This window comes from Prunus mume, linkage group LG1, assembly GCF_029339155.1.
Source record: "Prunus mume cultivar Tortuosa linkage group LG1, ASM2933915v1, whole genome shotgun sequence".
NCBI classification, from domain to species: Eukaryota; Viridiplantae; Streptophyta; class Magnoliopsida; order Rosales; family Rosaceae; genus Prunus; species Prunus mume.
In genome coordinates, this window is record NC_142698.1 from 21,886,615 (window position 1) to 21,913,527 (window position 26,913).

Sequence of the window (26,913 nt, forward strand, 5' to 3'; positions counted from 1 at the left end):
ATATATATATATATATATAGTCCATGTGTTAATATATTAATTTAGAGAAAGGAAGAAGAGAAAAAAAAAAGGTAAGTAGAAAAAAAAAATTATTAATTCTTGCAATAAGTTTATTACAATAAAGGTAAGTTTAAAAAACTGAAACAGTGTTTAAAAAAAAAAAAAACTGAAACAGTGTTTTTTTGCAACACCAGTGAAACGACGTCGTTTTCACTTTAAGATTTTTTTTTAACACTACAATCAAAACGACGTCGTTTCATTACAATAAACCTAAAAAAAAAAGGAGTCGTCTTCCTCGCGACGCCGTCTTCCTCGAGCGAGTTGCGGTGAAAATTTCTTACGGTTCAGAAGTTTCTAGGTGCGCCTTACAGCGCCGCTCCGGCTGGCCACGCCTTGCAACGCCTTCTCACGCCTTCCAGCGCTAAGCGTGCAACTCGCGAAACAGCCGACCGCCTCGGCGTTTTCCTCCCGCCTCGCTCCGCGCTTGAATCGCGCGAAGGCATGCCTTTGAAAACACTGGTATGAGCCGCAAGCAGATATGGACCATAAAGGATTGCTTGAATTGAAGCATACTCAGGCCGATCATCTGAATTTTGTTCAAATGTCAGTTATATATCATTCACAAAACAAATCTTTTGCTTATTGATAAAGCCACGTATCCTAGGGAGTGGCAGATGTATATACTTGTAGAAATGGATTTTTAACAAAAGTACCTTGAATAGCCTCTGTTCTTAGACTAATGGGTAGCTGAAGGGTCAAAATGTCACCAGAACTCCATTTGCTTGTGACAGATAGGAAACTACCTGCATCAGAAATAGGAAAATAATATCAGTTAAGCCTATAGTTTGCGCCTAAAAAACACGGCAAAGAGGATCAGAAATGCAACTGCAGAAATAGAGAGGAAACTGCGAGTCATCTCACACCTGGAGCTGGTACACTCAGACTTTGACCATTCAATGCTGCTTTTGCACCATTTGAAGCAGTCCAAATAGGCATTCGCAAGTTCAAGGTAGATGATTTGCCTGTCCCCTGCATCATTTAAATCCATTATAAAGATCTATGTTAGGCACAGAAAGGACACAAGACAACTCTCATGTCTAGAGACAAAAGACACTATATGCGTTTGTTCTGGTGAATCTATATACTGAAAACATGCACGTGTATGTCTATACCAAAATGCACAGGTCACATGCAGGCCAAAAATAATACACAACTAATAAGTAGACAAGGGTGAACTCTTTTACAGGTTTCTAAATGAGTGTCAAACAAAGGAGGATGTGTGTACGGTGGCGTCCTTGCAAGTGTTTCACACAACATTATTATAAGAAGTGTCCTACATATTACAGAAAACAAGGTAGAAACACAGTTGAAACTGAAAGACTAAGGAAGCAGATGCAGAAAAGAAGAATTGTCAACACTGAAATAAGTGAGTCATATGATAATGTTAATGCCAATGTCAATGTATGTATACCTCCTTTGAAGAAAATGTCAATGTGACTCTAAGGTAAGGATCCCATGAATTGACTTGATCAACTGTCTAATTAAGCACAATTTGTCTAGATTTCCAATCAAGCAAGCTTGATATATACTGGATAATGTAAAGACCAGGAACTTCTCCTCCCTTTTCAAAATATATGGAATCTGCAAACCAGCAAGGCTGCGGTGCCGCTTGGTATTAACCACTCGGACGGTGAACTGCTCTAAGGGTGGGTACGGCTCCGCACTGGGCGCCTTGCGACATAGAAAATCAGTAGCTCCGCCCTCTCCGGCTTCGTATTATCGAGCTAACGGCGGTGTTTGATACCGAAAGGTATAGGAGTAGCACTTCTCCTGGGAGCGGTTTTGATAACAGCGGTGCATGGCTCATGTAGTTCTTCAAGTTTTGAAATGCTTGGTCGCATTCGGGAGTCCACGCGATGTGATGTTTACCCCCTTTCAAAGCTTTGAAGAACGGCACGCACTTGTCGGTGGCTTTCGAGATGAAGCGGGTTAGAGCGGCGACACGTCCGGTAAGGCTTTGAATGTCCTTCTGTGTCTTCGGCGTTTCCATGTCTATTATGACTTTGATTTTCTCAGGATTAGCCTCGATTCCCCTTTGGCTGATCATGAATCCAGAAATTTGCGGAAGATACACGAAGCGCACTTTGTTGGGTTCAGCCTCATTCGGTAGTCCTTGATACCGAACATGAGGGCCAAGTTTTCAGTGCCCCTTGCCGTTCGGCTTTTACCAACATGTCATCGCATATACCTCCATGATGCCGCCGATGTGCTTGGCAAAAATCAATTGACGAGCCGTTGGTAAGTTGCTCCGCGTTTTCAAGTCGAAAGGCATGGACGTTGTAAGATACAAACCGCGGTCGGTGATGAATGCCGTATGCTCTCGATCGGCGGGTCCATAAAGATCTGGTTGTATCCCGAGTAGGCGTCCATGAAGCTCGCAGCTCGTGTCCAGGTAGCGTCGGCGAGCTGGTCGATTCTTAGCGAAATTGTCCTTCGGACAAGCCTTGTTCAGTCGGTATAATCCGACACATCCGCCATCCTCCTTTGGCCTACATGCGGCCGGTTTGTGGGCGGTGGAGATCTTGAGCTTATGGTCGATGACATCGGGTGATATGCGGGCATATCGTCGTAAGACCGGCGAAGACTTCCGCTGCCGTAAGTTGATGAACCGGCCGGAGTTCGGGATCTAGGCTGGTGCGAGTTTTACCCATCGATCGGAAAATCCTCGTCTAGGACCACGGTTTGAGCTCTTGGCGGTGTGCTACGGTCTTTGGTGTTTCCTCCTAGGGTCATCAATGGGCCCGCTACCGTTCGATAGTTCCTGCACGGTCATGGCTTCCATTGGCGGTTTACAAGCTACCGATTTAAAGGCCGTGGCATAGCACGTCCGTCTGTTGAGTAGTCATCCGGATGACCCGATGCGCGTAGGGAATTTCATCGGCAACATGTGGGGATAAGTGGGCTTTGATCTGGTGAGTGCCGTCGCCCTATGATGTCGTTATATGCCGTTGGGGAGTCGACAATGAGGAACTGGTCGTAGGTCATTGTTTTCCTCGGAGCGAAACCGGGCGATGGGCGACCGATACTACCGACCGGTTGGACGGATCCCGAAAAGCGAGGAGGCGTAATTTGCCGATTAACCATGTCGGCAATTCCCGTGCCTTTGAATGCATCGGCAAAATTACGTTCACCGAACTCCCGGTGTCGATTAGCACCGACCTACATCATAGCCGCGATTTCTGCCCGAATGATCATTGGGTCATCGTGGGGATAAATGATCCCCTCCTCCTCTTCTTCGCTGAATGTGATGGGCTCCCACCCCACCTTCGGGACCTTACGACCGATCGTCCTCTATACCAAGACACGGGGTAGTGAGCGGCACGTACATCTTATTTCACCGAGCGGTTGGATGAGCCCGCCGAGTGAGGCCTCCGCTAATTGTGCTGATCATGTTGATCTGCCGATTCGCGTTCGATCGGGCTGTGGCGGCTTGGCGATGTAATGATTTAGCTTTCCTTCGAATCGGCGCTCACGATTTTCCTCAAGCGATCACGATCTTGGTGTTGTGGATGTTCGCCGGTGGTATCGGCAGAATTTTCGATGTCCCGATTGTCCCGCCGATTGGGCTTCGGTCGTCGATTTCGGGATTTGGTCATGCTCATTCATCGGACCGCCTCGTATGTTGTGTTCAGCAGGTGAAGACTTCCAGGCACGATCGCGATTCGGTAGTGGTGCGGTGGTCGTTACGACCGTATTTCCCGCCCTTCTTGAGTTTTCGTGGCGACCGTCATGGTCGTCCTTCGCTTGTTCCTCGCCGAAGAACCATCGGTTCACCCGGGTAACTCTTGGTCGTTGACTCCTCCTTCCGAGCCGAAGGCGGGTTTGGAGTTGAAATATTCGGCCTTCGCATGAAGCTGCGCTGCTTCATCAACTCGTCATACGTCGCTAGTTACTACTGCACGGCGTATCGGAAATGAGAGGACCGAAGGCCACTCTTGAAGGCACCGTAGGCTGCCCTATCATCTGTTCGGGACACCTCGAGTACTCGTGGTCAAAGCGTGCGCGTACTCCCATAGGGGTTCGTCTTCCCTTTGCCGAATCGTTATGCAGATCATCGGTATAGTACAGCGGTCCGTTTGGATCATAAAGTGGTTGAGGAAAATCTTCTTGATTCGTCAAAGGAGTCTCATCCCACGCTCGAGGACGGTAGAACCGATTCAGGCGGCCGGTAAGGGATGATGGAAAGCAAGCATTGCCCCTAAATCGTGAGGCCCTTGCACCCAAGCCGATTGGAAAGAGTGAAGGTGCGTCAAAGGGTCCTCCACACCGGTATAAAATGGTATACGCAACGGCTGCACCTCCACTGCTGGACTTCTTGATGCGCTCGGTGAAGGGTCTGGCGAAGCTTTCCCAAGTCGAGGACTTGGGACCGGGTTTGGTCGTCCTCCATCTTCCGGATCCTCTGGAAGAGCGAGACGGATAGCGGGTCTCGGCTTGGGACCTCTTCGGAAGTTTTCCTCGGACTTGGTGGTTTTGCCTTGAATACTCGAGGAGTTTCCGAACGGTAGCCTGATTCGATGCCCTTGGTGGGGACGTACTCATCGTCGGATTCCATTCCGAATCCAAACCGTGGACCTTTACTGAGGGGCGACTTGTCTCCTAGGACCTTCATCCGCGAGTCCCGCAGCGGGCATTAAGTGGATAGGGACCTATGTCGTTCGGCATCCTTCTTGTCGTTGATCCGATGACGACAATCGGTGTACACCTTCTTCGGCACGTGAGGCTGATCCTGTGGAGCCGACCACCAAGCTGTTTGGAAGGCGCGGCGTTGCCTTTGCGCCCTCTTTCCCTTCTTACGCCGGCCGGGTCCGCGGACTCAGGAAGATTCGCGGCCTGCGCTCTGTGTTTCTGGTTAGCGATCGTGTGTTGTTTACTTTGGACGAGAGGAGATTATTATGTTCTTAGAGCTTAGCCATTTCCTTCCGGGAGGTCATCGAGTCAAAGCTCCGCCGACCGTGGTGCGAAGCATCGGGATTACCGAAGGGGTGCTAGGGTGCAGCGCGAGGCTTGATCCACTTGGCATACCGTACGGTAATCCATCCTCCGATAGGCGTGGTCTGAAGTGGTTCCCATTACGTTTTTAGGAATTTGTAGGTTGATTATTATCGTTCCCCCAGACGGCGCCAAACCGTTGACGCAGAAAAATGGTTCTGTACTTTTCCCGCGTAACTTAGTGATTTTGTTACCTTCGGTATGCTATGACTTCTGTAGTAGTTATACCTGCAAGATCGCAAACGCTCGGTAAATCCTAGGTACCGGTGTGATACCGGCCAAAAGCTCTCGATGCTTAAGTAAGTACATATTTAGTAAGTTTGAACTACAGATCAATAGGCAGTATGCCGTTAGTTCTGATTGATTACCTCCAGCTGAGATGGTTGCCCTCTTTTATAGGCCTTGGGAGGTGTGCATTTTGCTTAGAGTTTCGATGTGGGACTGTGGACATTGATTGTGAGGCTGCCACGTGTTCCGGACGCCAAGGTTGCCCTAATAGAGCGATCGGTAGGTAAGATGCCGAAGCTAGATGCCGAAGGCTCCCATAGCTCCAGCTTGGTCCACGTGTCAAGTGTTTATTGGCTGCTCATTTTGATATAAACAAAAAATACACACATATTAGTGAAAAAGGCACCTTCTATGGTGCACCTGGTGTACCGATACACCCAGATTTTTTTTTTAAAAAAATGAAACCTGTTGTTCAAGTTGCTCGGTTCTAGCTTTTCTTCTTTTCTTTGTTGGAGTTCCAGGTTTTTTTTTTTTTTTAATATTTAATCTTTGTCCCTTTTTTTTAAGAAAGAAACTTTGTCTTATTCAAATTTTTTTTGTTGAAATGTCTTATGTAATAAGGAAATATAATTTGACCCTTATTGAAGGGTTGGCCAAAATCAAACCACCGCTGTTTATTCTCTTATCTTTTTTGGTGAGAAAGGGGGAAAAACCCCAAACAAAACAAACTAATAAGTAAACCATATTTTCTTATCTTCGTTTCTGTCTTCTTTCTTCTTACGCCCCGCCACCTTCTTTTTTCCTGTGTATTCAAAACCCACCCAAATCACATCTCTCATTTTCTCTCCGTTTCTCTATCGCCCTCCCAAGTTCTCTGGTTCTCACTCCTTCTCTCTCCAGTTCTCTATCCTTGGCTCTCTCTCCCTCCCGATCGTTCTCTGTTTTCCCCTAAAAGAAAATTAGAAGGCGGATGGAGAAGCGTAATGAAGAAGCGTTAGACATCGGAAACCTTGGGCCACAGTGGCAGCTGGATGAGGAGGAACGGAAGAAGATGAAGGATCGCCGTCGCTCGTTTATTATGCATATGGAGGACAAGAGGTTTTACCTACCGCTCGATGCATGGGTCCCCTGACATCCCCATACGGAGAAACGGAAGAGGCATATAGAGGAGCATAAGGGGCCGAGGCTGACGATTAAACTACCCTGTATGGAGGAGCCTATGCTAGGCGATGATAAGGAGGAGCAGAAGAGTAAAGAAGCTTTTCATGACGGGTCGTTGGATCACCCTATCCCGCCTACTAAGGGTAAAGAAGTGTATATTGAGCATAAGGACGATAGTTCTTCCCCTGAATCCAATTGGATGTCTGACGATTTTGACCTCGGACACACGTAGACTCTGGAGCAGAAGCTTAAAGAAGCTTATTATTGCGGATCCAATTGGGTGTTGGGTTCTCCTATCCCGCAATATGTGGATACTAAGCATGAGTATGAGGGATTATATGTCGAATCCAATTGGTCGTTGGAGGAGGAGGAGGAGGAGCTGATGGATGCGGATGATCGGGAGGCAGAGGAGCAGGAGCTTAATGCTTTTTTATGGCGGATCCGACTCAGTTTCGTTGGGGCAGTTGGTGATTAGAGACCAATTGCATGCTCCTCCATCGCCACATGGGATGAGCACTCCAAAAATTCTGTATTTATGTTTTGGCGAAACCCTAAACCCTAAACCCTAAACCAATTGCATGCTCCTCCATCGCCACATGGGATGAGCACTCCAAAAATTCTGTATTTATGTTTTGGCGAATATATGGCTGGTAATCAGGTTTGGTACTCTATTCAAGCGCTACGCTTGCATTCTTTCCCTCCGGTCTAGACCTTAAAGGCCAAAGAACTAGCATATATACATGGTGAAGGGCTTCCCCTTCGTATGGGTTGCAATCTTTTCGGATCAAACATTGTTTTTCTCGCGGCGTTAAAAGCAGATTCGACTGTCGTGGCGGTGATTTCACAACATATCCACGTAAAGACATTTACGCTTTTGACACTAAACATCCCTACACCTGCCAAGTCTTCAACAACAATTCCCTCCAACAAGGGAAGTCTCGTCCGCTTCTGGCATAAAAGTACTTGTTTTCTCTTTCGTGTAGTTGTGGGCTCATATATTTTTGTTAGGCCTTCACTTGGGCCTGTATTATGCTTTAACATGGCTGACCCCAGCCCAAAATGGAGAGAGCACAATTTTACCAACTGCTCTGAATTGCCCTGGGAATGTATGGGCCAAACTTTAACCATAGAATATGGGGATGAGGATGGGGATGGGGATGGAGATTGGGTGATTTTGAGTTGTAGGCCACATTTAGAGGTTGTTGACAGGTACAATGATCCTCCTCATTATCGTCATTATGAATGGAAGAGTACTTTTATAACTGCCCATTTGATGTCCAAGGACTACACATTACTGACACCTTTTGAACTTGATTTAAACCTTTACCTGTGCGTGGTGTAGAGTATAAAGTGGTTCATCTACAAGGTCGAGAAATCTGCCTTATTATATCCGTAGACAGAGGGGATGAGTTTGAGGATGAGGAGATGGAGAGGATGCATACTTATGTCATGATTTTCGAATTTGAAATTGTCGAGGGCACACACACCCTAGCCTTCAAAATCTTGCATCCTGCTTCCATGATTATAAATGACCAGTCATCTGAATCTAGGACCAATAAAGTAGACCTGGAGGGTGCCTTTTTCTGTAAGTTTCGTTAACTGATTACTTATTCAGTCATGTTTGAAAACTTCACCAGATAGTTGCATGTTTATGAATTTTTACTGTATATGCATTGTGTGTATGTATGATGATGCAGTTACAGGGGATTTGATCTATTTTTGTTTTTTGCTTCATTTTTAAACATTGGAACAGGTAAAAGTCTTAAGTACGTGAAAGTGCAGAAGGTGCAGTCATTCCGAAGAAGGCCTCAGATGTTGATACTGACTAAAATGGAGGATCTTCTACTTTTGCTTATGGAACTGAGAATTTTGTATTATGTTTTATTTATATTTTGGTGTCAGTCAAATATTTTGATTCGGTCTCTGTTGCTATTTTGCTGCTAGAACTATCTGGGTTGTTCTTCTTCCTGTGTTTCTGCAGACTTTTCTTATTTCTGACTATATTGATTTTTAAGTTCTTCGATGTAGCTACAGCAATTCTTTCTTTGTAGCATATTAGCATGGATACTAATAACAACAGGAACCTCAGAAATCATGTAGAAGATGAATATACAAGATGAACACTACTCTGGGATTTCTAAATAAGATCCCTATCTGCAAAAGCAATTAAGGGATTTGAAGTAACGGCTGCCACTCTGAGAAAAATAAAAACTATCATAAATAGTTTGATATCAAATAGATTCGTTCCGGTTTCCACAATCCTGTCCCTACTTATCAGGCTGTAATGTTGAGATAAGCTGTGTAAGATTCATCACTGAAGCTTGACAATGGTGCTAGAAGAAAGCTCCTTGTTGCACCTTTAGCCACAAAGCTGATAGGATGATGCTGGCTTATTCCATTACTCTTTACGAAGCTGGCTGCCTGGTTGAATCCAGCATCCGATGACTCTGGACTGCAGACGAGCTTCAAGCCTGCCAGTGCCTCAATTTTTTCACTGTACACAAAGCAACCTTTGAAGCTTTCTGACTCTAAGGATACTGTGTTCTTTCCATCCAAACCTGGAACCAAATGGAAAACTGAAGAGTCCTTACTACTGGACATATCTGCTATCCCAAGATTCTTGTCTTTCCCTTGCTGCACTAAAACCTTTCCTGGAAGATTAAACAGTTCTAGAATGACTGATTTGCCAATAGCATCATTCACTGTAGAGAGCTTTGTGGACAAGTCGTTTAAAATGAGTCTGAAAGTGGCATGAGCAGAAGCGTCAGTGCCAGTTTCAGGAAAGACGTCCAATGAAATTGATTGGTTTACGACAGCTATGACAAATTTTGAGTTTCCATATTCTTGGGAGAAGGAAACCAAAAAATTATTGTATGAAGAAGGGATTGGAGTTATCCAGTCGGCAACGGTTTTAGCTGAGCCAGTTTTAATGTCCCAGTTACCGCTGGTATGAGCCGCAAGCAGATATGGACCATAAAGAATTGCTTGAATTGAAGCATACTCAGGCCGATCATCTGAATTTTGTTCAAATGTCAGTTATATATCATTCACAAAACAAATCTTTTGCTTATTGATAAAGCCATGTATCCTAGGGAGTGGCAGATGTATATACTTGTTGAAATGGATTTTTAACAAAAGTACCTTGAATAGCCTCTGTTCTTAGACTAATGGGTAGCTGAAGGGTCAAAGTGTCACCAGAACTCCATTTGCTTGTGACAGATAGGAAACTACCTGCATCAGAAATAGGAAAATAATATCAGTTAAGCCTATAGTTTGCGCCTAAAAAACACAGCAAAGAGGATCAGAAATGCAACTGCAGAAATAGAGAGGAAACTGCGAGTTATCTCACACCTGGAGCTGGTACACTCAGACTTTGACCATTCAATGCTGCTTTTGCACCATTTGAAGCAGTCCAAATAGGCATTCGCAAGTTCAAGGTAGATGATTTGCCTGTCCCCTGCATCATTTAAATCCATTATAAAGATCTATGTTAGGCACAGAAAGGACACAAGACAACTCTCATGTCTAGAGACAAAAGACACTATATGCGTTTGTTTTGGTGAATCTATATACTGAAAACATGCACGTGTATGTCTATACCAAAATGCACAGGTCACATGCAGGCCAAAAATAATACACAACTAATAAGTAGACAAGGGTGAACTCTTTTACAGGTTTCTAAATGAGTGTCAAACAAAGGAGGATGTGTGTACGGTGGCGTCCTTGCAAGTGTTTCACACAACATTATTATAAGAAGTGTCCTACATATTACAGAAAACAAGGTAGAAACACAGTTGAAACTGAAAGACTAAGGAAGCAGATGCAGAAAAGAAGAATTGTCAACACTGAAATAAGTGAGTCATATGATAATGTTAATGCCAATGTCAATGTATGTATACCTCCTTTGAAGAAAATGTCAATGTGACTCTAAGGTAAGGATCCCATGAATTGACTTGATCAACTGTCTGATTAAGCACAATTTGTCCAGATTTCCAATCAAGCAAGCTTGATATATACTGGATAATGTAAAGACCAGGAACTTCTCCTCCCTCTTCAAAATATATGGAATCTGCTAACTTTGAGAATGATTCAATTCCTACAAAAGCATTAAGAAGAGACACATAACTGATGGTTATTACGCAGTACCTATAACAGAAACAAGAGGAATCACAGTCTAAATGATTTTGCTTGAATCATATCAAATTGAAAGTGAGAAAGCACATCATTACGATATATAGATCATGAAAGTTTAAAAAAAAGGCTGAAATTCCCTGAAAAGAAAGTTAAAAAGGACAAGCAGTCCCAAGCAATCTCGTACCAGTGCCATAGCAGCACCAGAACGACTCAAATGGTTTTCCCCAACCATGGTAGCTTCTGGCCTTGGAATCTCCACGACCAAGTGGGAGCATGTAAATCATGACTCCAGGCTCTGTCCCTCTTTGGATGCTTAGCACACCATTTGTCAGAGCTCGTTCATAATAATCCGCATATGCTGTTTCTTTGGTCCATTTAAACAGGTGGCGAGAGACCTACAAGATGATTGAGATGTGCTAAAGTTGCCGAATCACCTGGGCCTTTATGGTAAATAACATGAAAACTATAAAGTGAATGATGAAGTTTTGCACTGCCTTTGTGTGTGTGCGCGTGTGTGTGCCGAATCACCTGGGCCTTTATGGTAAATAACATGAAAACTATAAAGTGAATGATGAAGTTTTGCACTGCCTTTGTGTGTGTGCGCGTGTGTGTGTAGACTTCCCATAGTTGTACCTCTTTCAACAGTAAACTAAAAACCAACAGATATCATGTATTATATAAGATAAGTATCAGTAGGAGGAAGGGTGACACCGGGGTCTTGCTTTATGAAATTAATAGATATTAAAAGCAATCAATCAACTTCCTACACAACTTTGAAAAAATCCAACAGCAGCCTTGAGAACAATAACAACAGGCATACCTTCAACATGTTATAAGTCGTGCACGACTCCTCATTCTCTGTTTGTAGAGTGCTTGCCAATCTTTTAGGGTCTGACCTGCTCACAAGTTGAGGAAAGCAGATCATAACACTTCTGGTTAAGAAACAAGTCCAAAAGAAACTAGCCATAACCAGATAAAGGGATGCATCTAGACTTTTCAAGCAAAAAGAAGAGCTTATTACGAATGAACTGAAACCAAAACTTTAGTAAGCTTAATTTTAGTACCAGAACTCACTGACTGATGTCCCTCCTGTTGCATAGCTGTGGGAAGAGTTAACAATGTTCATAAAGAAAATCCCCATTTCCTGACAATTCCAGATTTGTTAAAAATGTTAGAATAAAAAACGCTTCTCTAATAGCATAAGCCTTCAGTGAAATTAAAAAGTACCAGTGATGTAGTCACTGAATAAGGAAATAGACAAGATGGTAATCTAAAGATTAAAAATAGGAATTAAAAATGCAAGTGCAAACCATTTTAAAAAGAGAAGTAACATCCTTACAAGCACACATGGAGTGCAAGGGGAAAAAGCCTATTTGTTAAGCTCATACATAAACAGTAGAGAGGATATCAGGCTTTGTTGAGAATTGTAGTTCAGATGCTATATAATATAGACAAATCATTTACCTTATAAAGTGGATCACCAGTGACTTCATATCGCATTTGAGAACCAATAACAATTGGGATATGCGTGTTAGCGTGAAAACCAGATATGTCGTCAGCCTACCAAAAAGAACTACTTGATGAGAGGGGTTCCAAGAGATAAGGTTCATAGAACCTAGAAATTGAACTGTCCTAACTATAGAAAGAGACTGAAAAAGCCAGAACCAGTGAATCAGTTCCCTACCATTTAGATTATGGTCGTATGCTAAAGTCCCAAATGTACATTGCCTACGAAGTATAAAACAGCTTACCAAATTTGGAGCTTGTCTTTGTTAAGTTAGAAGTACAAATTTTTCTTTCTGTCTTTATATATCCATTAAGTACTTTTTGGATATTGCATATTATGTCTACCTGTTTTCAGTACCCTGCATACTACAGCATTCATCTCTCAGAAAAAAACTTACATCTATGTATCAGGACAACACATGAAACATTAAACTTTGACCTCAAAACAAATGTGTCAACGACTTTAGCTTTCTTTCTGTTCACTTCTCAAAGTTACTGCCCCATTTCTTAGCTAATCAGAAGTATATAACAGTGCTATCTGGGTGATTACATTTATACTCATCATCTAATACAAAGGACCAATGCAGGGCTTATTCCTGCAACCTCAGACAGTTGGTGCACTCATTAGACCATGAGGTAGTTTGAACCAGATTTTAACAAACATGGAATTGTCTTGACTTATAGCATATGACATTATCTAAAGCAAAAAAGTCCAAATTTCAGGACTGGAGACTCGTTTTATTTCTTCCAGCATATACAAGCAACGATGTTTGGAGCAATATTTGTTCGCAAAGAGTATACTGATTTCCAATTGGCGTTTGTTATATGTCTACTCACGGAAGAGAAAGGAAGATAAAATTTGTAAGAAACCTAACTATAAGTATTGAACAGAAAATGATGGTTACCTGCACTGCCAGCAATCCTAGAAAGCATGGTTTGTCAAAAAGATGAGCCAACAACAAATGCTTCGTATCTTTCTAAGCATAGTAAAAAAGAATTGTTAATACCACAACCCTGACGTCCACAATATTGTAAGTACTTCACACACACACACACACACACACACACACACAACAAATGCTTCGTATCTCTCTAAGCATAGTAAAAAAGAGTTGTTAATACCACAACCCTGATGTCCACAATATTGTAAGTACTTCACACACACACACACACACACACACACACACTAGAGTCCTAAGATGGTGCCAGGGACTTACTGAACCACAGAGAAAAATAGAAAAATCAATTAAAACCTATAATGATTAGGTTACGGCCATTTACACCATACAAGGTGAACTTCTCATGTCCTCATTTTAATACTTTTTAAATGAGCCATATGACACACATGGGTAGTTCCATTTCCCCAAATGCATACTTTTAAAGAAAGGTCATGACAACTATGAATGGTACTTCCTACTAATGCTGAACAGGCAAACTAACTGTGCGCAAGTAAAGTGAATGATCTGGAGGAAGAGCAAAAGGTATTTTGTAGGTAATCTTACTTACTGTGATAACATATAACTTATAAAGAACATCATTCATGCCACCGGTTTCTTCATTAAGTGACAGATAATGTCTTTCTACGCTGTACTTTGAAATTACATTCTGAACACGGTTGTAAAAGTAATCGACCATCCATGTCACCATTTTTAAAGCTTGAGTATTTTCACCATATGTATATTGATCCAATAGGCCTGCCAAGATCTGTCAAAGTAGAAAAGTGGAAAAGCTAATCATGACCCTTTGAGTCAAAATGAAGTAATTGCTCTAGTGAAACAAATTAAGAATATTCTACCTTGTGAATGGTGTAATAAGGAGCCCAGACAGGCTTAATAGCTTCAAATCGATCAAATTGCTCAGACGGAAAAGCAGAAAGATATCCACTGCCAATTTTCTTCTGACAAAGATATAGATTGTCCACTATTGCAGACATTTTATCTTTGAGGGTATTGTTGTGAGTGCTAGCCCACATTAGTGCTGATGCACTCAAGTAATGCCCTTCAAAATACAAAAGCAAGCTGTTTGTTATACATCACCATACAAATACAAGCTGAATATTATAAATTAAAATTGCAATTGAAGGTAAGCCCTTTGCTGTAAAGGGGAGTACCATGGCGCCATGAAATTTGAGAACTAGTGACAGATACTAGACCTTTCCACACCATTGTCTGGAAAGAAAGGAGAATGCGGAGGAAATGTATGCATTTGTATCATATATATTATTCATTCTTCACAATAATCCCAACAATGTGCAAGTGTTCTCCAAACTAAGATGGAAGGGGCACTTCCATAAGTGCCTTCCATTTATGGCAGTCTCACAAAGATTAACAGAAATGAAATTAGCTTTAATAAAATCGTAATCCCATTTTATAAAGCACGAGAAGACAATACGAATGTAGAAATGTAGTACTATGCGACAACAGAGAAATTACACAAACACTGTGATCATCAAGATTAACAATTTCAATAAAGAAAACAAAAAGAACGAGTTAACAAATAACACTGACCTACAAAATGACCTCGAAGCTCACCAGTCGGCTCCTCCCACCCCTTATATGGTGTCCCAATTGTTGGTAAACCTGCTGTCTTCCGAAAGCTCCAAAGTAAACTATCTGAGTCTAACATCAATAGGTACTCCAAATTTGTTTGCTGTGCCCGTCCATGTTGTGAAGTTGGATCCAACCTCACATCATGCAATGACACTTCCTTAAGAAAGCCTCCAGAGGCCTCAAAACCATTTGGAATTTTCATTTTCCTGTACATCATTGCCCATTCATTTTCATCTTCTTCCCTCAGTATCTTTCTTGGAAGCAAATTCATCCACGCAGAATCATCGGTTGGTATCAAGTGGTAGTATGAGAACATCTCTTCCTTCCATGTTTTATTGTGGGAAGATAAAAGCTCATGTCGAAAACTATGTGATGAGAGCTGAGTAGGAATGTTGGTACACTCCTTACCCAGAGAAAAACCACATAGAAAAATGATTATAAACACCGCTAATAAATCAATAGACAGAAAGACCTTCATTTTCATTATGAAAAAAAAAAAAAAAAAAATCCAGATTAAAAGTTACCCAAATGTGATTGAAAGCAAGTAAATACCAACAAACCACTAAGCAGTCAAATGCAGTTCGCAACTTCACATTCAACTGCCAAAAATCAAAAGGTTCAATTTTTAACAAAACCCAACAAAGAAAATCTCATCAAAGTGACAAAGCTCCATAAGAACAGAGAACAGAGCACAGAAAACAATCAGTTTGACCTCAAATTTCAAGTAAATAAAATCAAAGCATCTATTTTTGGCAAAACCCTGAAGACAGGGAATTCCAATTTCAGTGACCTTGGGAGGAACGTGATCGAAAACACATATTCTGAGTATAAATTGAATTAACAAGTGTATAAAGGAAGAGAGACCAAGAAAAAGTTAAAGGCAGAAGCACATGTGGGAGTGAGAGACTGAGACTGAGAGTGAGGGGCCTATATTTATACACACGAGCAGAGAAGCTAGAGTCCAAGATAGCAAGGGATATCCGAAACCATCTCTTGAAAGCAAAGAATGGTTTTTGCGTGAAGTTTATTTATAATATCTACAGAGCAATAATTCCACATAATCTGATTTACCATATCTATCTACAAGCTATGACTAGAGAGAGAGAGAGAGAGAGAGAGAGAGAGGTGAGGATCACGGATATGGTGTCGTGTTTTGAGGAGGGGTTTGACCAAGCGAGGTTTTGGGGGTTGAGGTTGAGGCCATCTGAATCCAAGGAGAAAGGCATACAGCACCAAACCAAGACGACCCCGATGCCATTATTTGTGTTTGATTATCTCCTTTTATCCCTCCAACAAATGGCCTTCTTTTCGCTCCATTTTAACTGAAATTTCTAACATTTGAACTTTTTCTTTCTGTTTTTATTTTCTTTAAATTTAAGGGGGTTTCACTAAAAACCCAAAAGTTGAAATTATAAAAATTTATACACACTCAAAACCCATTTATAAACACACCCAAAAAATTGACTTTGGGTTGATTTTGGGTGTGTTTTTATGTTTAAATAGTGCTTGGGTTTTTTTATAAATACATGTATAGAATTGAATTTATTTATAAATTTGTATAAATTTAATTGTAATTGATGGTTAGTCAAGCGATTGTTATTCAGAATATACCAAAAGTTTTGATTGTTTTGAATGGAAAAGCAAACTCAAATTCCTTTTGAATTCCAAATTTTTTATCATCTTTCAGGTAAAGCAACATTGTCTTAATTATAATTATTAATCCTGCACATAGTTCCAAACTAAGTAATATCTAAACATTGAGCCACACCACATGTCTCCATGTGGATTAAGATATTTCAAATTGGTAGCTACGTTTGAACAAATTGTATTGCCATTCTCTTTCATCTTTACAGCTGTATTAACAACCTCCAAGAATTTATGACTAATTCCAAACAATGTTGCTTCCTCTTTTACATCACATCACACGATCAAGAGAAAGAGCCCACCCTTTTGCCAAACTTGGCTGGACACTTTTTCTTTTTCTTTTTGAATTAATAACATCACAGGGGGACGGTGTTATAGTTACATTTGTTTAAGCATCCCTAGTCCAAGAACAGAACAAAAGCAAGGGCTGCCCTGGCTGTAGCCCAGTGAAGATTTGGGAAAAAAACAAATTAGATATACACATAGCCTAATATTTTAACTATAAATAAATAAAAATATATACAATTTCAACACCAATAGGCATAGTCTAAGGTCTTCCACATTTGTATTTGGTGTCAAAGTTTGTCCCAACATCAATTTAAAAAATCTATTAATTTGTCTCCAAAAGAGAAACATCTTTATAAAATGAAATTCACCCTTTCGTGAATAATATGGCTCTAATTTATTTTTTTTTCCTTGTGTTTATAATTAGCATGATTTATATAATTTAATGTATACTTTTATTTCTAGAAAAAAAAAATAGAAAATGTAAGTGCAAAAATAGAAAATGTATACTTTTAAGCTAATAACTTTTGTTAGCCCACTCATTGAAAAATTTCTGATTCTACCCTTGCCCTAGTCCGAAAGCGAAGCATCGAAGTTACATGAATATCTGGTGAGTCACTTTGACAGGGATTCATCTTCAATCATTCATTTCAGTGCAAAGCATTGTGAACCTGTGATACAAGTTTCCTTTCCATTTTTTGTATTTGTCCTCTTTGGTTAGCAATTTTTTGTGTTTGTCCTCTAGTTGAAGAAACAGGCTACAAACAATTTGATTCTTGGAAAAAACTATGTACTGGGTTTTCCCACTGGAACAACCCCAACCGTGAGAGCATCCTGTGACCTTTTTTTTTTTTTTTTTGGGATGAGTTAAATGGATGAATGCAATCTGAACAATAAAACAAATCTTTCACTGTCTTCCCAAAAGGGCAAAGCAAGACAATTTGATGTCATCACAGCCATTTATGAAATTTTAATCTGGTTTTTATTGATCTGTGATTGCGTAGAAAGAATCACAATGAGCTCAAAGTCACACCAAATTCATTTCGACTGGCTCTTCTTGCATGTGGTGGGACATATGTGCTCACCAAATTTTGTTGTTTTCACATATATGCAGCATGCACTGCCAAACTATACATGTCTTTTGACATTTTCCTGCTAAAAGGAATGGCACAAGTTGCACAAAGATTCCCCTCATCTGCTAACAATTTGCAAAACAGTATGCCTCCTTCAAATAAAAAAGCAACAGAAAAAAAGTCCTTCTGGTTTGGTTTAGGTGAAAATAAGTGAAGTTTAGTATTAAATTATAATATTGTCTTTCTAATTGGAGCAAGAGGTCTTATTGGTTGTTTGTTGCCAATGCTGCAGACTTTCTTGATTTTAGATTCACAAATACAGAAAACACGAAAAATCAAGAGATCATGAGGCACGGCACAAGACAAAGCCTGCCTGTCAGGTGTGACAGCTCGTCATGCAGGTTATACTTACATTCACTAATTTTGCTTATAATTAACTGCAGGCAGATATATTGTTACTTGCATTTTGGCTTTGACATTGCTTACAAGTTACAAGGCTGTGTGGGTCATGAAAAATAACTTTAAAAATGGTTAAGTGGTTGGTTCCCATTGTTTTCATACAAATAAATTTGAACTGCTGACAAATAGGCAAGTTGGGATCATTCAATACTCAAAGGGCAAGATGGTTTATGAGCAAAAATCTCTGCTTTTTAAGACGAAGTTAAAGAATATAGGGCAGTAGCTGTAGCTCTCACAGGTCTCTCTCAAGTTTTCTACATCCAGTAGCTTTCACTAATAAACACAAGGACCTCTAGAACTTGGTCATTTTGTGATTAGATGGAAATAGCCACAATCTACAATAGAGGACCAATTATTCGAAATTGGATATACAATACAAGGCTTAAAATTATGCACGACATAAAGATTCAAGAAGATATTATTGCAGAAGTGAGCTTCTTCGTAATTCCATCGATATGAAGTGACGCAGAAGTGCCGGAAGTCTAAAGCTGTGGTCAATTTTGAGCCAAAGCTGAAACTGTGAAGTAACTTGAAAGGCAGGCAGCAGCACATTGTGATGATTGTTGTGTGTTCTGGCTCACTTTCAAGTCACAACTTACCAACAAGGCTGTCCCCACAGGGATTTCAAGATGCAAACTTGGCCTGTGAGCATATCCAGGAGAGAGAGGTCTCATTTATATCTCCGGTAAACGTAAATGCAGTTTTTCCTTCAATGGTGCGATGTAAATTCTAATTTTCATGTGTTAATTTGTTTTTGTGTCAAATTTTTTGATTTGATTTAACATTCTTCTAATCTACGTCATGCTTCATGATACTATTTTGTTACTCAAACTTCATACTTTAATAATAAGTTGAAGATCTATCCTTCTCTACTGCATCTCCAAGATTCAAAGTTATAATACACAATGGGCAAAGGCCCAAAACCCAAACGGACTTCTTAATACAAATAAGGAAGAAGCAGAAGAAGAAGCAGCACGATGAACAAAAGAGAACCTAAAAGCATTCCCCAAAGAACACCAAAATTGGAAACCACCGCTCAAACAATGTACCCTAGCAGAACCCAAAATATTGTGAACATGCTTAATGACTACAATGACTTGGAACTGCAAAAATTTCAACTGGTGTTATACAGTGAACAGACTCGTAGAGTTACAACATATTTGTCCCACTCATTTTCTCCCATAACTTGGAAAATCAACGAAAAATTCTTGTGTTTCATTGAGAACATCATGATATGTATTTCCAAGGCAGTAAAAGAACTTAATCTCTCCTACGCCTCTTGTGTCTTTCCTTCCTATCACTTTCACTCCTACGCTTCTTGTGCCGTCCGTCACTATCACTGTCACTTTCATCAGAGCTTGATGGTTCTGATTCAGACTCAGAGTCCGAATCGGATGAACCTGAACTCTCAGATTCTGAGTCTGACACTGCTTTTTGTTGTTGCATGATGAGTCGTGGCATATGCTTCAAGTACTCACGCAGGTTCTCAGTGATGCCACCAAGCCCAATGGATGTGAAAAAATTAATGGCAAAACGAGTGTTCTTGGGATTATCCTTTGGGAAAATAGAATCATAAGAATCCTGCATTGAAGGATCGGTGAGCCGCTCATTTAACAAACGGATGCCAAGATGTTCTGACAATTCCTGCACACCAGAAACAATAACAAATTACAAATTTGTACGAACTGTACATCAACATTCTCTAAGAAATCATCTTCAGACCTGTGAAGTAAATCTTAACACCAGAAATTAGCCAAAGAAAAAAGGCTTAAATTTGGTTGGTAATGATATTTTAATGCATAGAGTTTCGAGATATTAAAGGCAAAAACATGAGCCTACGTTCCACCTATCATGGTATACAAAAAACAAAAGGCCGTTACATAAACAAGCATTTATTCAGAGGCAGAGGTCACTAATGAATGCCAGGTATACCCCCACCCACCCCAACCTATCAGATGTAATTGTGATTCAGAACTATTCTCAACTAACCCACATTTATCTGCTAATCTTTTACTCTTCTTCTTCCCAATCAGATCTGTCAATGCTCCCAATGAGTTACAAAATGTTTAAAAGTGAAGGATTTATTCACAGGCAGCAGTAACTAAAAATTGTCAGCATACCCACAACATATCACATCTTAGGTTAAACTATATGATCAAATTTAAGTTGAACCATCTCATAAGCGGATACAGAGCTGCCAACATTGTAACAAGCAATTAAAGTCCTAAAAAACCGAACAGAAATTGTACAACAACAAAATTTCCCCTTTGTTACCTGGAAAAGGATCTTGATAAAAATACGAGAAGATGAAGTAGTGTCCTCTTCCGTCAATCGTATATAGGCTAACACGTGCCAGGGAAGGGCATCTGTGCCGAGTAAATGGGCGAAAAACTTCGCAACATTACGTAGCTTATTTGTTTCAAGCCGGTGGATCATGGAATACTGCTGGACAAAGCATTTCTCAAAATTTTCCTGGTGGACTTTGTTGATCATACAGAACCTCTGCCCCAACAGACCATAATAACGGAGGTAGGTTCTCTCCTGACTGCAACATTCCAAAAGCATGACACATAGTTCCATCTGTAAGGTCAAATCAAGACAATTGTCATTCGTCAACTACTGTGAAAGTCAAGATAACAAACACTGTGCACTCATAGAGTTTCAAAAACTTTACTGTGAAATTGCTTGAAACAATATTCTAAAACTTAGGGTTCTCAACCTGACAAACAAGATAGAGAATGCCACTGGTAAAAGTGGTCGGCCTCTTGTAAACCAAGCGTGGTCGACCACCTTCCCTTCGGATTCATGTAAAATTCTTTCTTTCACTCTCTAATATTCATCTTAGATTAGTCAAAATTTATGTTAAATTGGCTAACTGACTAATAATACAAATAGGTTGTCCCAAGTCAATCCTCGTCAGAATAATCCTGTAATACACTCTTCAGTCTACACATGATTCATATACTTGCAATTTAATTTGGTTCATATAATAATTAATCTTCATATTAGGATAACGTAAACTCAAATCATTAGGATTGTGGTTAACTGATTATTAACCAAGAACAAGCAGTTCTACATTGATACTATTTCTAGTTCATTCTAAGATGACACATAGACCCATCCAGCTTACTACTTATCATGTATAACAAGATAGCAACACCATGCATGACTTGTAACACTCACCTCTTGACCAGGCTCAAGTTTAATCTTCAGGAGCTTATGACCCGCCTCCTCAAAATCTACACTGGACATGATTGTAAGATAGATTGTTCTTCGAAGATTTACAAGATTTGTCTCTGTCTCATCTCTTATTTGCATCTGCTGCTCATCCTCTTCCTCAGATTCTTCATCATCATCGTCCTCGTCGTCATCCTCGCCATCTGAAACTGCATCAGAACCTTCTTCATCTTCAGACTCCTCACCAAGTATGGTTTTCTTCAATTCTTCATAGCGCTTCTCATTCTCAAGGAAATCAGGATCGGGCTTGAAAATATCTAAATGAGCACAAATCAAAACATTCACATCCACAATGAATAGAGCCCTGGTACATTAAAAAAAAGCTATAAATAAATTTACATCATAAGATAAGACATACCAAGGGTAATTTCTGGATCTATCTCCTCTTCAAGAGAAAGTTCATGTGTCAACTGGTCTTCCTGCTCTACAAGGTCCAGTTCTGGACGAACAGCTGGGTGCCCCTGCAAATGGACATGAAAACAACAAATTGTAAGCTCTCAGTGTTTTGTTTCTATATAAATTACCATCACAAAGACAAATAGACTCAAGTCACTCAACCTGAAACTTTGCTTTTCGTGTTGCAAACAAGTTTTCAATCAAATATTGCACTCTTTTGTCTATTTCTCCCTCATGAAGAATTCCACGAAAGCGCTCAAAGATGCCTGCAAAAATTACAAACAATAAGAGCAATGTCAAACAACTCCCTGAAAAGGAAAATGTACTATGAACGCTATAAAATATATACAAATTTATAAATAAACCCAATCCTAGACATGTATTTATAAAAAAACCCAAACACTATTTAAACATAGAAACACACCCAAAATCAACAATTGTATATTTTTTGGGTGTGTTTATAAATGGGTTTTGAGTGTGTGTAATATGGGTTTTGGGTGTGTTTATAAAGTGTTTTGGGTGTTGGGTTTTTTTATAATTTCAGCCCCCATTTTGGGTGTTTTAGTGAAACTCCCTAAAATTTAATGTTCAAGATAAATGAGACAGTACAGTAACCAAGAGAAGAACCCAGATGACCAGAACGAAGATCCACTTGAAACAGCATCTAATGCAGTCAATTTAAAATGGGTGCACATCTGTCTTACATATCATAAAAAACAATGTTCTAACCTTTAACTGGTCCAAATTCACATCGATTTAATTTGTCTACTGATAAGTTGAAAAATAAACTAAACAAAAAACTGAAAAGGGAAAATGGTATAATGTAGCAGTGTGTAAGTCCTAAATATAATATTAGGAAGATACAACGCACAATAAGCAGATAGAAAGAATATATTGTTCATAAACACATAAATCTCATTAATGAATAAAACCCAAAAGCGCACAAATGCTAACAAATCAAACAGCAAACCCACCATGGAGCCCTTTAGGTGAAAGGTCCTGCAGTATTGATCCACACTCAGTGACAAAGCCAACAGCTACTTCAACACTGTCATCGGTGGGGTTCTCCAGCAAAACGGTCAGCAATTCTAAGGCAATAATCTCATGAGCCACTTGCTGGTTGACCAGATGTGCTATAAATTTAACGGCAGCTAGTAGTTGTGGCTGTTCAAAAGTAAAGCCAGTTAAAGAAGAGAATTCGAATCAATCTAAATAAAAGACATATTCTGTCAGCAAACACTAAAGTGGTAAAGTAAAATAACAAAGCATGGGCAAAAACTCACCTTGTCATTCCGTTTAAATGCCCTCTTAAGCTGTAAGACAATTCTTCTCAACAGAAGTTCACCAACCTCAGGAAACTTTGTGTTGACAACAGCAACCAATGCTGCAAACACATCAGTGAAACCTGGAGATGCCATCTGCGATTTCATGCATGAACGGCAAAAGAGACCCCTTCCACGAATCAGATTCTCTGCAAAAATTTCAGGAATTATATTTTTTATATTCGCAGCATTGACCTTGTTCACAAGGCCATTGATACTCTTTCGGAGGGCATCCCATGTCAATCTCTGATACTGAACACTACTTTTATCTTCAACGTCTTTCATCATCCGGGCCAACTTAAATGGGGGGATGTAAACTCCACCACTTTTTCCCAAATTTGAAACATCAGTACTCATGTTGCCTTCTTGCAACTTTGACTGTCCTTGAGGTTTTGAATTTTCAAGCATCCTGCTATCTCGCTCATCATTTTGCCTCAGACTTCGACTGTCTTCTCGTCTTTCTTTTACCTCGTTATTTCTACGATACTTTAGATCTCCATCATCATCCTGGTTTCTGTACCTCCTCCTCTGATCATCATCTCTTTTATCCTTTTTCTGTTCTAATGTTCTGTGCTCTTCCCTTTCATCCTTGTGGTCTGAATAGTGACGTGAATGTCGGCTCCTATATCTATGACCATCCTTGGTCTCCGGCCTTCTATGCCCACTCTCATGCCGGCGAGGTTTCTCCCTTTCCCTTTCACGTCGGTGCCTCCTCACTTGCTCGTCATCTTCTTCAGAACTTCTAAAAGATTCTCTCACGCTATCACCCTTCCCATTTTCACGTCTTCTATGGCCATTATCATGCTTTCTTTCCTTCGGTTGAGTATCCCAGTCTTTCTCTTTCAGCTCTCCATCTTCATCAGAACTTTCTCCAGATCCCTTCCTATCTTGACGATCATCCAGCCACCTTCCACCTTTGTCTTCGAGATCCCTCTTGCTGGACCTTTCGTTGTCCATATCATCACTACGTTGTCCATCCCGTCTCTCCTGTCGTTTTGTTCTATTTCCTCCATCAGAACCTGATGAATCAATTTCATCACCAGGTTCATGAAGATTGTTTGACCTAGAATCGATTCTACTTCTATATTTATCTCTCTCACCCCTCACATCATCTTCACTAGATTCACTACTGTACTTTCTAGCCATAGCCACCACTGTCTTGTTCTTTTCTTTAGAGCTTCCCAAATGTACAATACCTGTTAAAAAGATACAAATTAACTAAATAACATGATTCTAAAAATAAAAAAACTCCACAGCCCGACTGAGTTTTCATTAATAAACACAAAAAGATACACCCAGTCAGGGGGGGCAAAGTCACTTATAAATAACCCCATAAAAACATAAACCCAGTTTATTAGAATCATCACATTCAAATTCAGTATTATTAACTCCATTAAAAAGAGTAATTTGTCAGCAAAACAAAGCTCCATAAGTAAAATTTCCATCAATCAATTACAAAATATATAATAAAAAAACAAAAGAAAAAAGAGAAGCTCTCACCACGTCCACAGCGCACAGATACATTGGGCATCAAATAAAGATGAAATTTGAAAAAAATTTCAGCAGCCCATCGAAAATAAAAACAAAAGGCATTAATGTAAACAAATTAGCACTTACATAATCACAACAACCACAACCCACCCCCAATTTCAACGAATCCCAAACCATGACAGCCCCTAAACCCCCAAAATAACAGCCCTAGTTTCATCACAGCCACCCTTATTTAGTCAAATAAAAGATTAATAAGTAAGAAGTCCAAGAGGAAAAGAGTACCTGGTGCCTGGTAGAGTGGTTCTGCTAACTACTGGAAGTTGTACGCACGAACAACAATGGAGGCGTTGCAGTTTTGCCCCTGGCAAGCAACTCGCGAGCAGCAGAGAACGTGATAAATTTTTTTTTTTTTTTAAACGTTTGAATGAGGTATTTTGGATCTGTTGGTTTTGTTGGTGTTTCCTTTCGGGTAAATAAATAAATATTGATACCAGAAAGTCCAGGTCAGAAAAGAAAAACAACTAAGAATTAGCCCATGGGCCCAGACAAGCAACAACTAACTTAAAGCCCAAAACTAAAAACAAACAAACAAAGCCCAATAGTAGTTCAGTTTGGAATTTCAATTTCTTCTTTTTTTGTCCGCTTGAAATTAGGAATTTATTTGTCTAATAATGCTTTAATTAAAAGGAAATTTATAGGATCAGTCAAATGTTGGCCGGCTAATGACTGATTTGCTAGTTGTTGATTGATGCATGTAAGGTTTATAATGGGATTTATATGCGTTTATGGCAAAAAATTACATGGGCGACTGACCCTAAGACTCTGAATCAATACGACACAAATTATAACACTTTGAAGTAAGTCATAAAACCAATGCTTCATAGAGCCCGAAATGTTGAAAGGGGTCACGGACTAGATTGATTTTTATATTTTATTGGGTTAGTTGAAATTCACATCCCAATATTTTAATGTAACTTATTATTAACCAAGTATAAGAGCAAGTAGCGAGTGTTACATTGTATATTAATGTTGTTTGCTCATGCATGTAGGGATGGCATAAAGCATATCCAGCTTCCTTGTTATTATGTGTAACTAACAAGAGTAATATGAGTAGATTAGGAGAGGATTAATAGTTAATCCAAGTCAAAAGTAGGCAGTAATTTAGATTAGATTAGGAGCTCTATGGCCAAATAAACCTTCAATATGTATCAAAATAAGAGCCACGTCCACTGGGTAAAACTTTGGCAGCAGGGACCCAAACTCGGTGAAGAAGCCCAAAGCTTTTGCTTGCTTTGAAGAAGCCCAAGCTCAATGGTGTGGCTTTAGATTTATCAAAAGCCCGAATCCTTCAGAAGTCGTTGCAATCAGAAATGGCAGCCAGAAAAAGCTCCTATTTCAGGCGCTAGTACTATTCACTTTGAAATACACGGAAGCAACCTAGAGATGTGACCGACAATATTACGATATTTTTAAAGTTTTGAGCTCAATCTGAAATCAATTAGTTAAAAACTTAGATCATATTTAATTCGCTTATTAAACGAAAGCGATGGAAACAATGCATAATCTTTTGTAAAGATGAAATGACTCATCTTGGTATATTAGGATGTTTTCTACATATTAAAAGAATATATGAAAAATATCAATCAATACATTGCATCGTTAGTTATTTATAAATAATAAAAAAACTGAAAAATCAAAAGAAAATTAGGAAGCTTCCTTTGTCAAGTGTGATTGTATATGAGAAAATTTTCATTCACCATGAACCTTTTTACATTTCTCTTTTCTTGGATGGAAAGCTGTCTGCTATTAGCAATTCTTATCCTGCTTATATATATATATATATATATATATATATATATATATATATGTTGATATAGTTGTGGAGAAATTACACCACAGAAGTGGGTCCTGTCTGGCTTTGTTGAGTTTGAAAAGAGAGTCCTTTAGAGGGTTGAAAGTGCATTCAACTTAAGCTAAAGACCTCATAACCCTATATAATAGATTCAACCTTTTCATACTTCAACCGACCATGCATCAAAAGAAAACCTAATTTTCTCTCTCACTCAAAACAATCATGGTGCTTGGTGGCCAGAAATCAACATATATATAACATATGTATCAGAATTATCAAGGAAGAATATAAGAGAGGGGGAGGGAGGAATTAGTGGTGACCATCAAATTTTAAAAGATTGCCTTTGACTATATATATTCTAAAAGCTATAAAGCTTCCTTCTCAGTACAATTTGTGCCTAAACAACATAGAAAGATGCCATGTTCAACATCAAAAATGAAACACAAGACATGATTGCTGAGACAAGTTTCCAATGCCTACCGTACATAGTCAAGAAAATCGAACAAATCTTTTTGTCTTGTTAA

The 26,913-nt window shown here is 39.7% G+C and overlaps 2 protein-coding genes and 1 long non-coding RNA gene across 5 annotated transcripts; 1 reads left to right on the forward strand and 2 right to left on the reverse strand.

Annotated features, from left to right (window-relative positions):
- The first annotated feature begins 7,888 nt into the window (after positions 1-7,888).
- On the forward strand, positions 7,889-8,404 carry LOC148921305 (uncharacterized). Its single transcript, XR_016123573.1, has 2 exons — positions 7,889-8,026; positions 8,195-8,404. It is a non-coding gene; the product is annotated as an uncharacterized LOC148921305 (long non-coding RNA).
- Positions 8,405-8,551: 147 nt separating this feature from the next.
- LOC103319586 (uncharacterized) lies at positions 8,552-15,887 on the reverse strand. 3 transcript variants are annotated; one of them, XM_008221142.3, is made up of 12 exons: positions 14,589-15,887; positions 13,877-14,079; positions 13,588-13,785; positions 12,987-13,058; positions 12,040-12,135; positions 11,640-11,719; positions 11,396-11,471; positions 10,760-10,970; positions 10,341-10,537; positions 9,793-9,898; positions 9,583-9,672; positions 8,552-9,455 (listed from the first exon to the last, which is right to left on the reverse strand). In XM_008221142.3, the coding sequence occupies exons 1-12, from the start codon at positions 15,112-15,114 to the stop codon at positions 8,716-8,718; spliced, it is 2,595 nt and encodes an 864-aa protein (XP_008219364.1). In that variant the 5' UTR covers positions 15,115-15,887; the 3' UTR covers positions 8,552-8,715. The 3 variants fall into 3 exon arrangements, with proteins under 3 accessions (XP_008219364.1, XP_088900683.1, XP_088900684.1); XM_089044557.1 differs by having other exon boundaries at positions 14,613-15,537; XM_089044558.1 differs by lacking the exon at positions 12,987-13,058 and having other exon boundaries at positions 14,589-15,535.
- A 3,043-nt stretch (positions 15,888-18,930) lies between these two features.
- LOC103319596 (MIF4G domain-containing protein / MA3 domain-containing protein) lies at positions 18,931-24,992 on the reverse strand. The gene is made up of 8 exons (XM_008221154.2): positions 24,820-24,992; positions 23,008-24,242; positions 22,699-22,888; positions 21,887-21,990; positions 21,687-21,789; positions 21,275-21,585; positions 20,366-20,671; positions 18,931-19,735 (listed from the first exon to the last, which is right to left on the reverse strand). The coding sequence occupies exons 2-8, from the start codon at positions 24,190-24,192 to the stop codon at positions 19,352-19,354; spliced, it is 2,583 nt and encodes an 860-aa protein (XP_008219376.2). The 5' UTR covers positions 24,193-24,242; positions 24,820-24,992; the 3' UTR covers positions 18,931-19,351.
- Positions 24,993-26,913: the final 1,921 nt, after the last annotated feature.

Excerpts from the sequence above, each read along its gene's own strand:
- LOC103319586 (XM_008221142.3), bottom strand. The coding sequence starts at position 15,114 with ATGAAAATGAAGGTCTTTCTGTCTATTGATTTATTAGCGGTGTTTATA. Across the intron at positions 14,080-14,588 it reads GCTTCGAGGTCATTTTGTAG|GGCATTACTTGAGTGCATCA; the intron begins GTCAGTGTTATT and ends TGTATTTTGAAG. Across the intron at positions 13,059-13,587 it reads ATAAGTTATATGTTATCACA|AAAGATACGAAGCATTTGTT; the intron begins GTAAGTAAGATT and ends TACTATGCTTAG.
- LOC103319596 (XM_008221154.2), bottom strand. The coding sequence starts at position 24,192 with ATGGCTAGAAAGTACAGTAGTGAATCTAGTGAAGATGATGTGAGGGGT. Across the intron at positions 22,889-23,007 it reads CATTTAAACGGAATGACAAG|CCACAACTACTAGCTGCCGT; the intron begins GTGAGTTTTTGC and ends ACTTTTGAACAG. Across the intron at positions 19,736-20,365 it reads TTATCAAGATCCTTTTCCAG|GAATTGTCAGAACATCTTGG; the intron begins GTAACAAAGGGG and ends TCTGGTGTGCAG.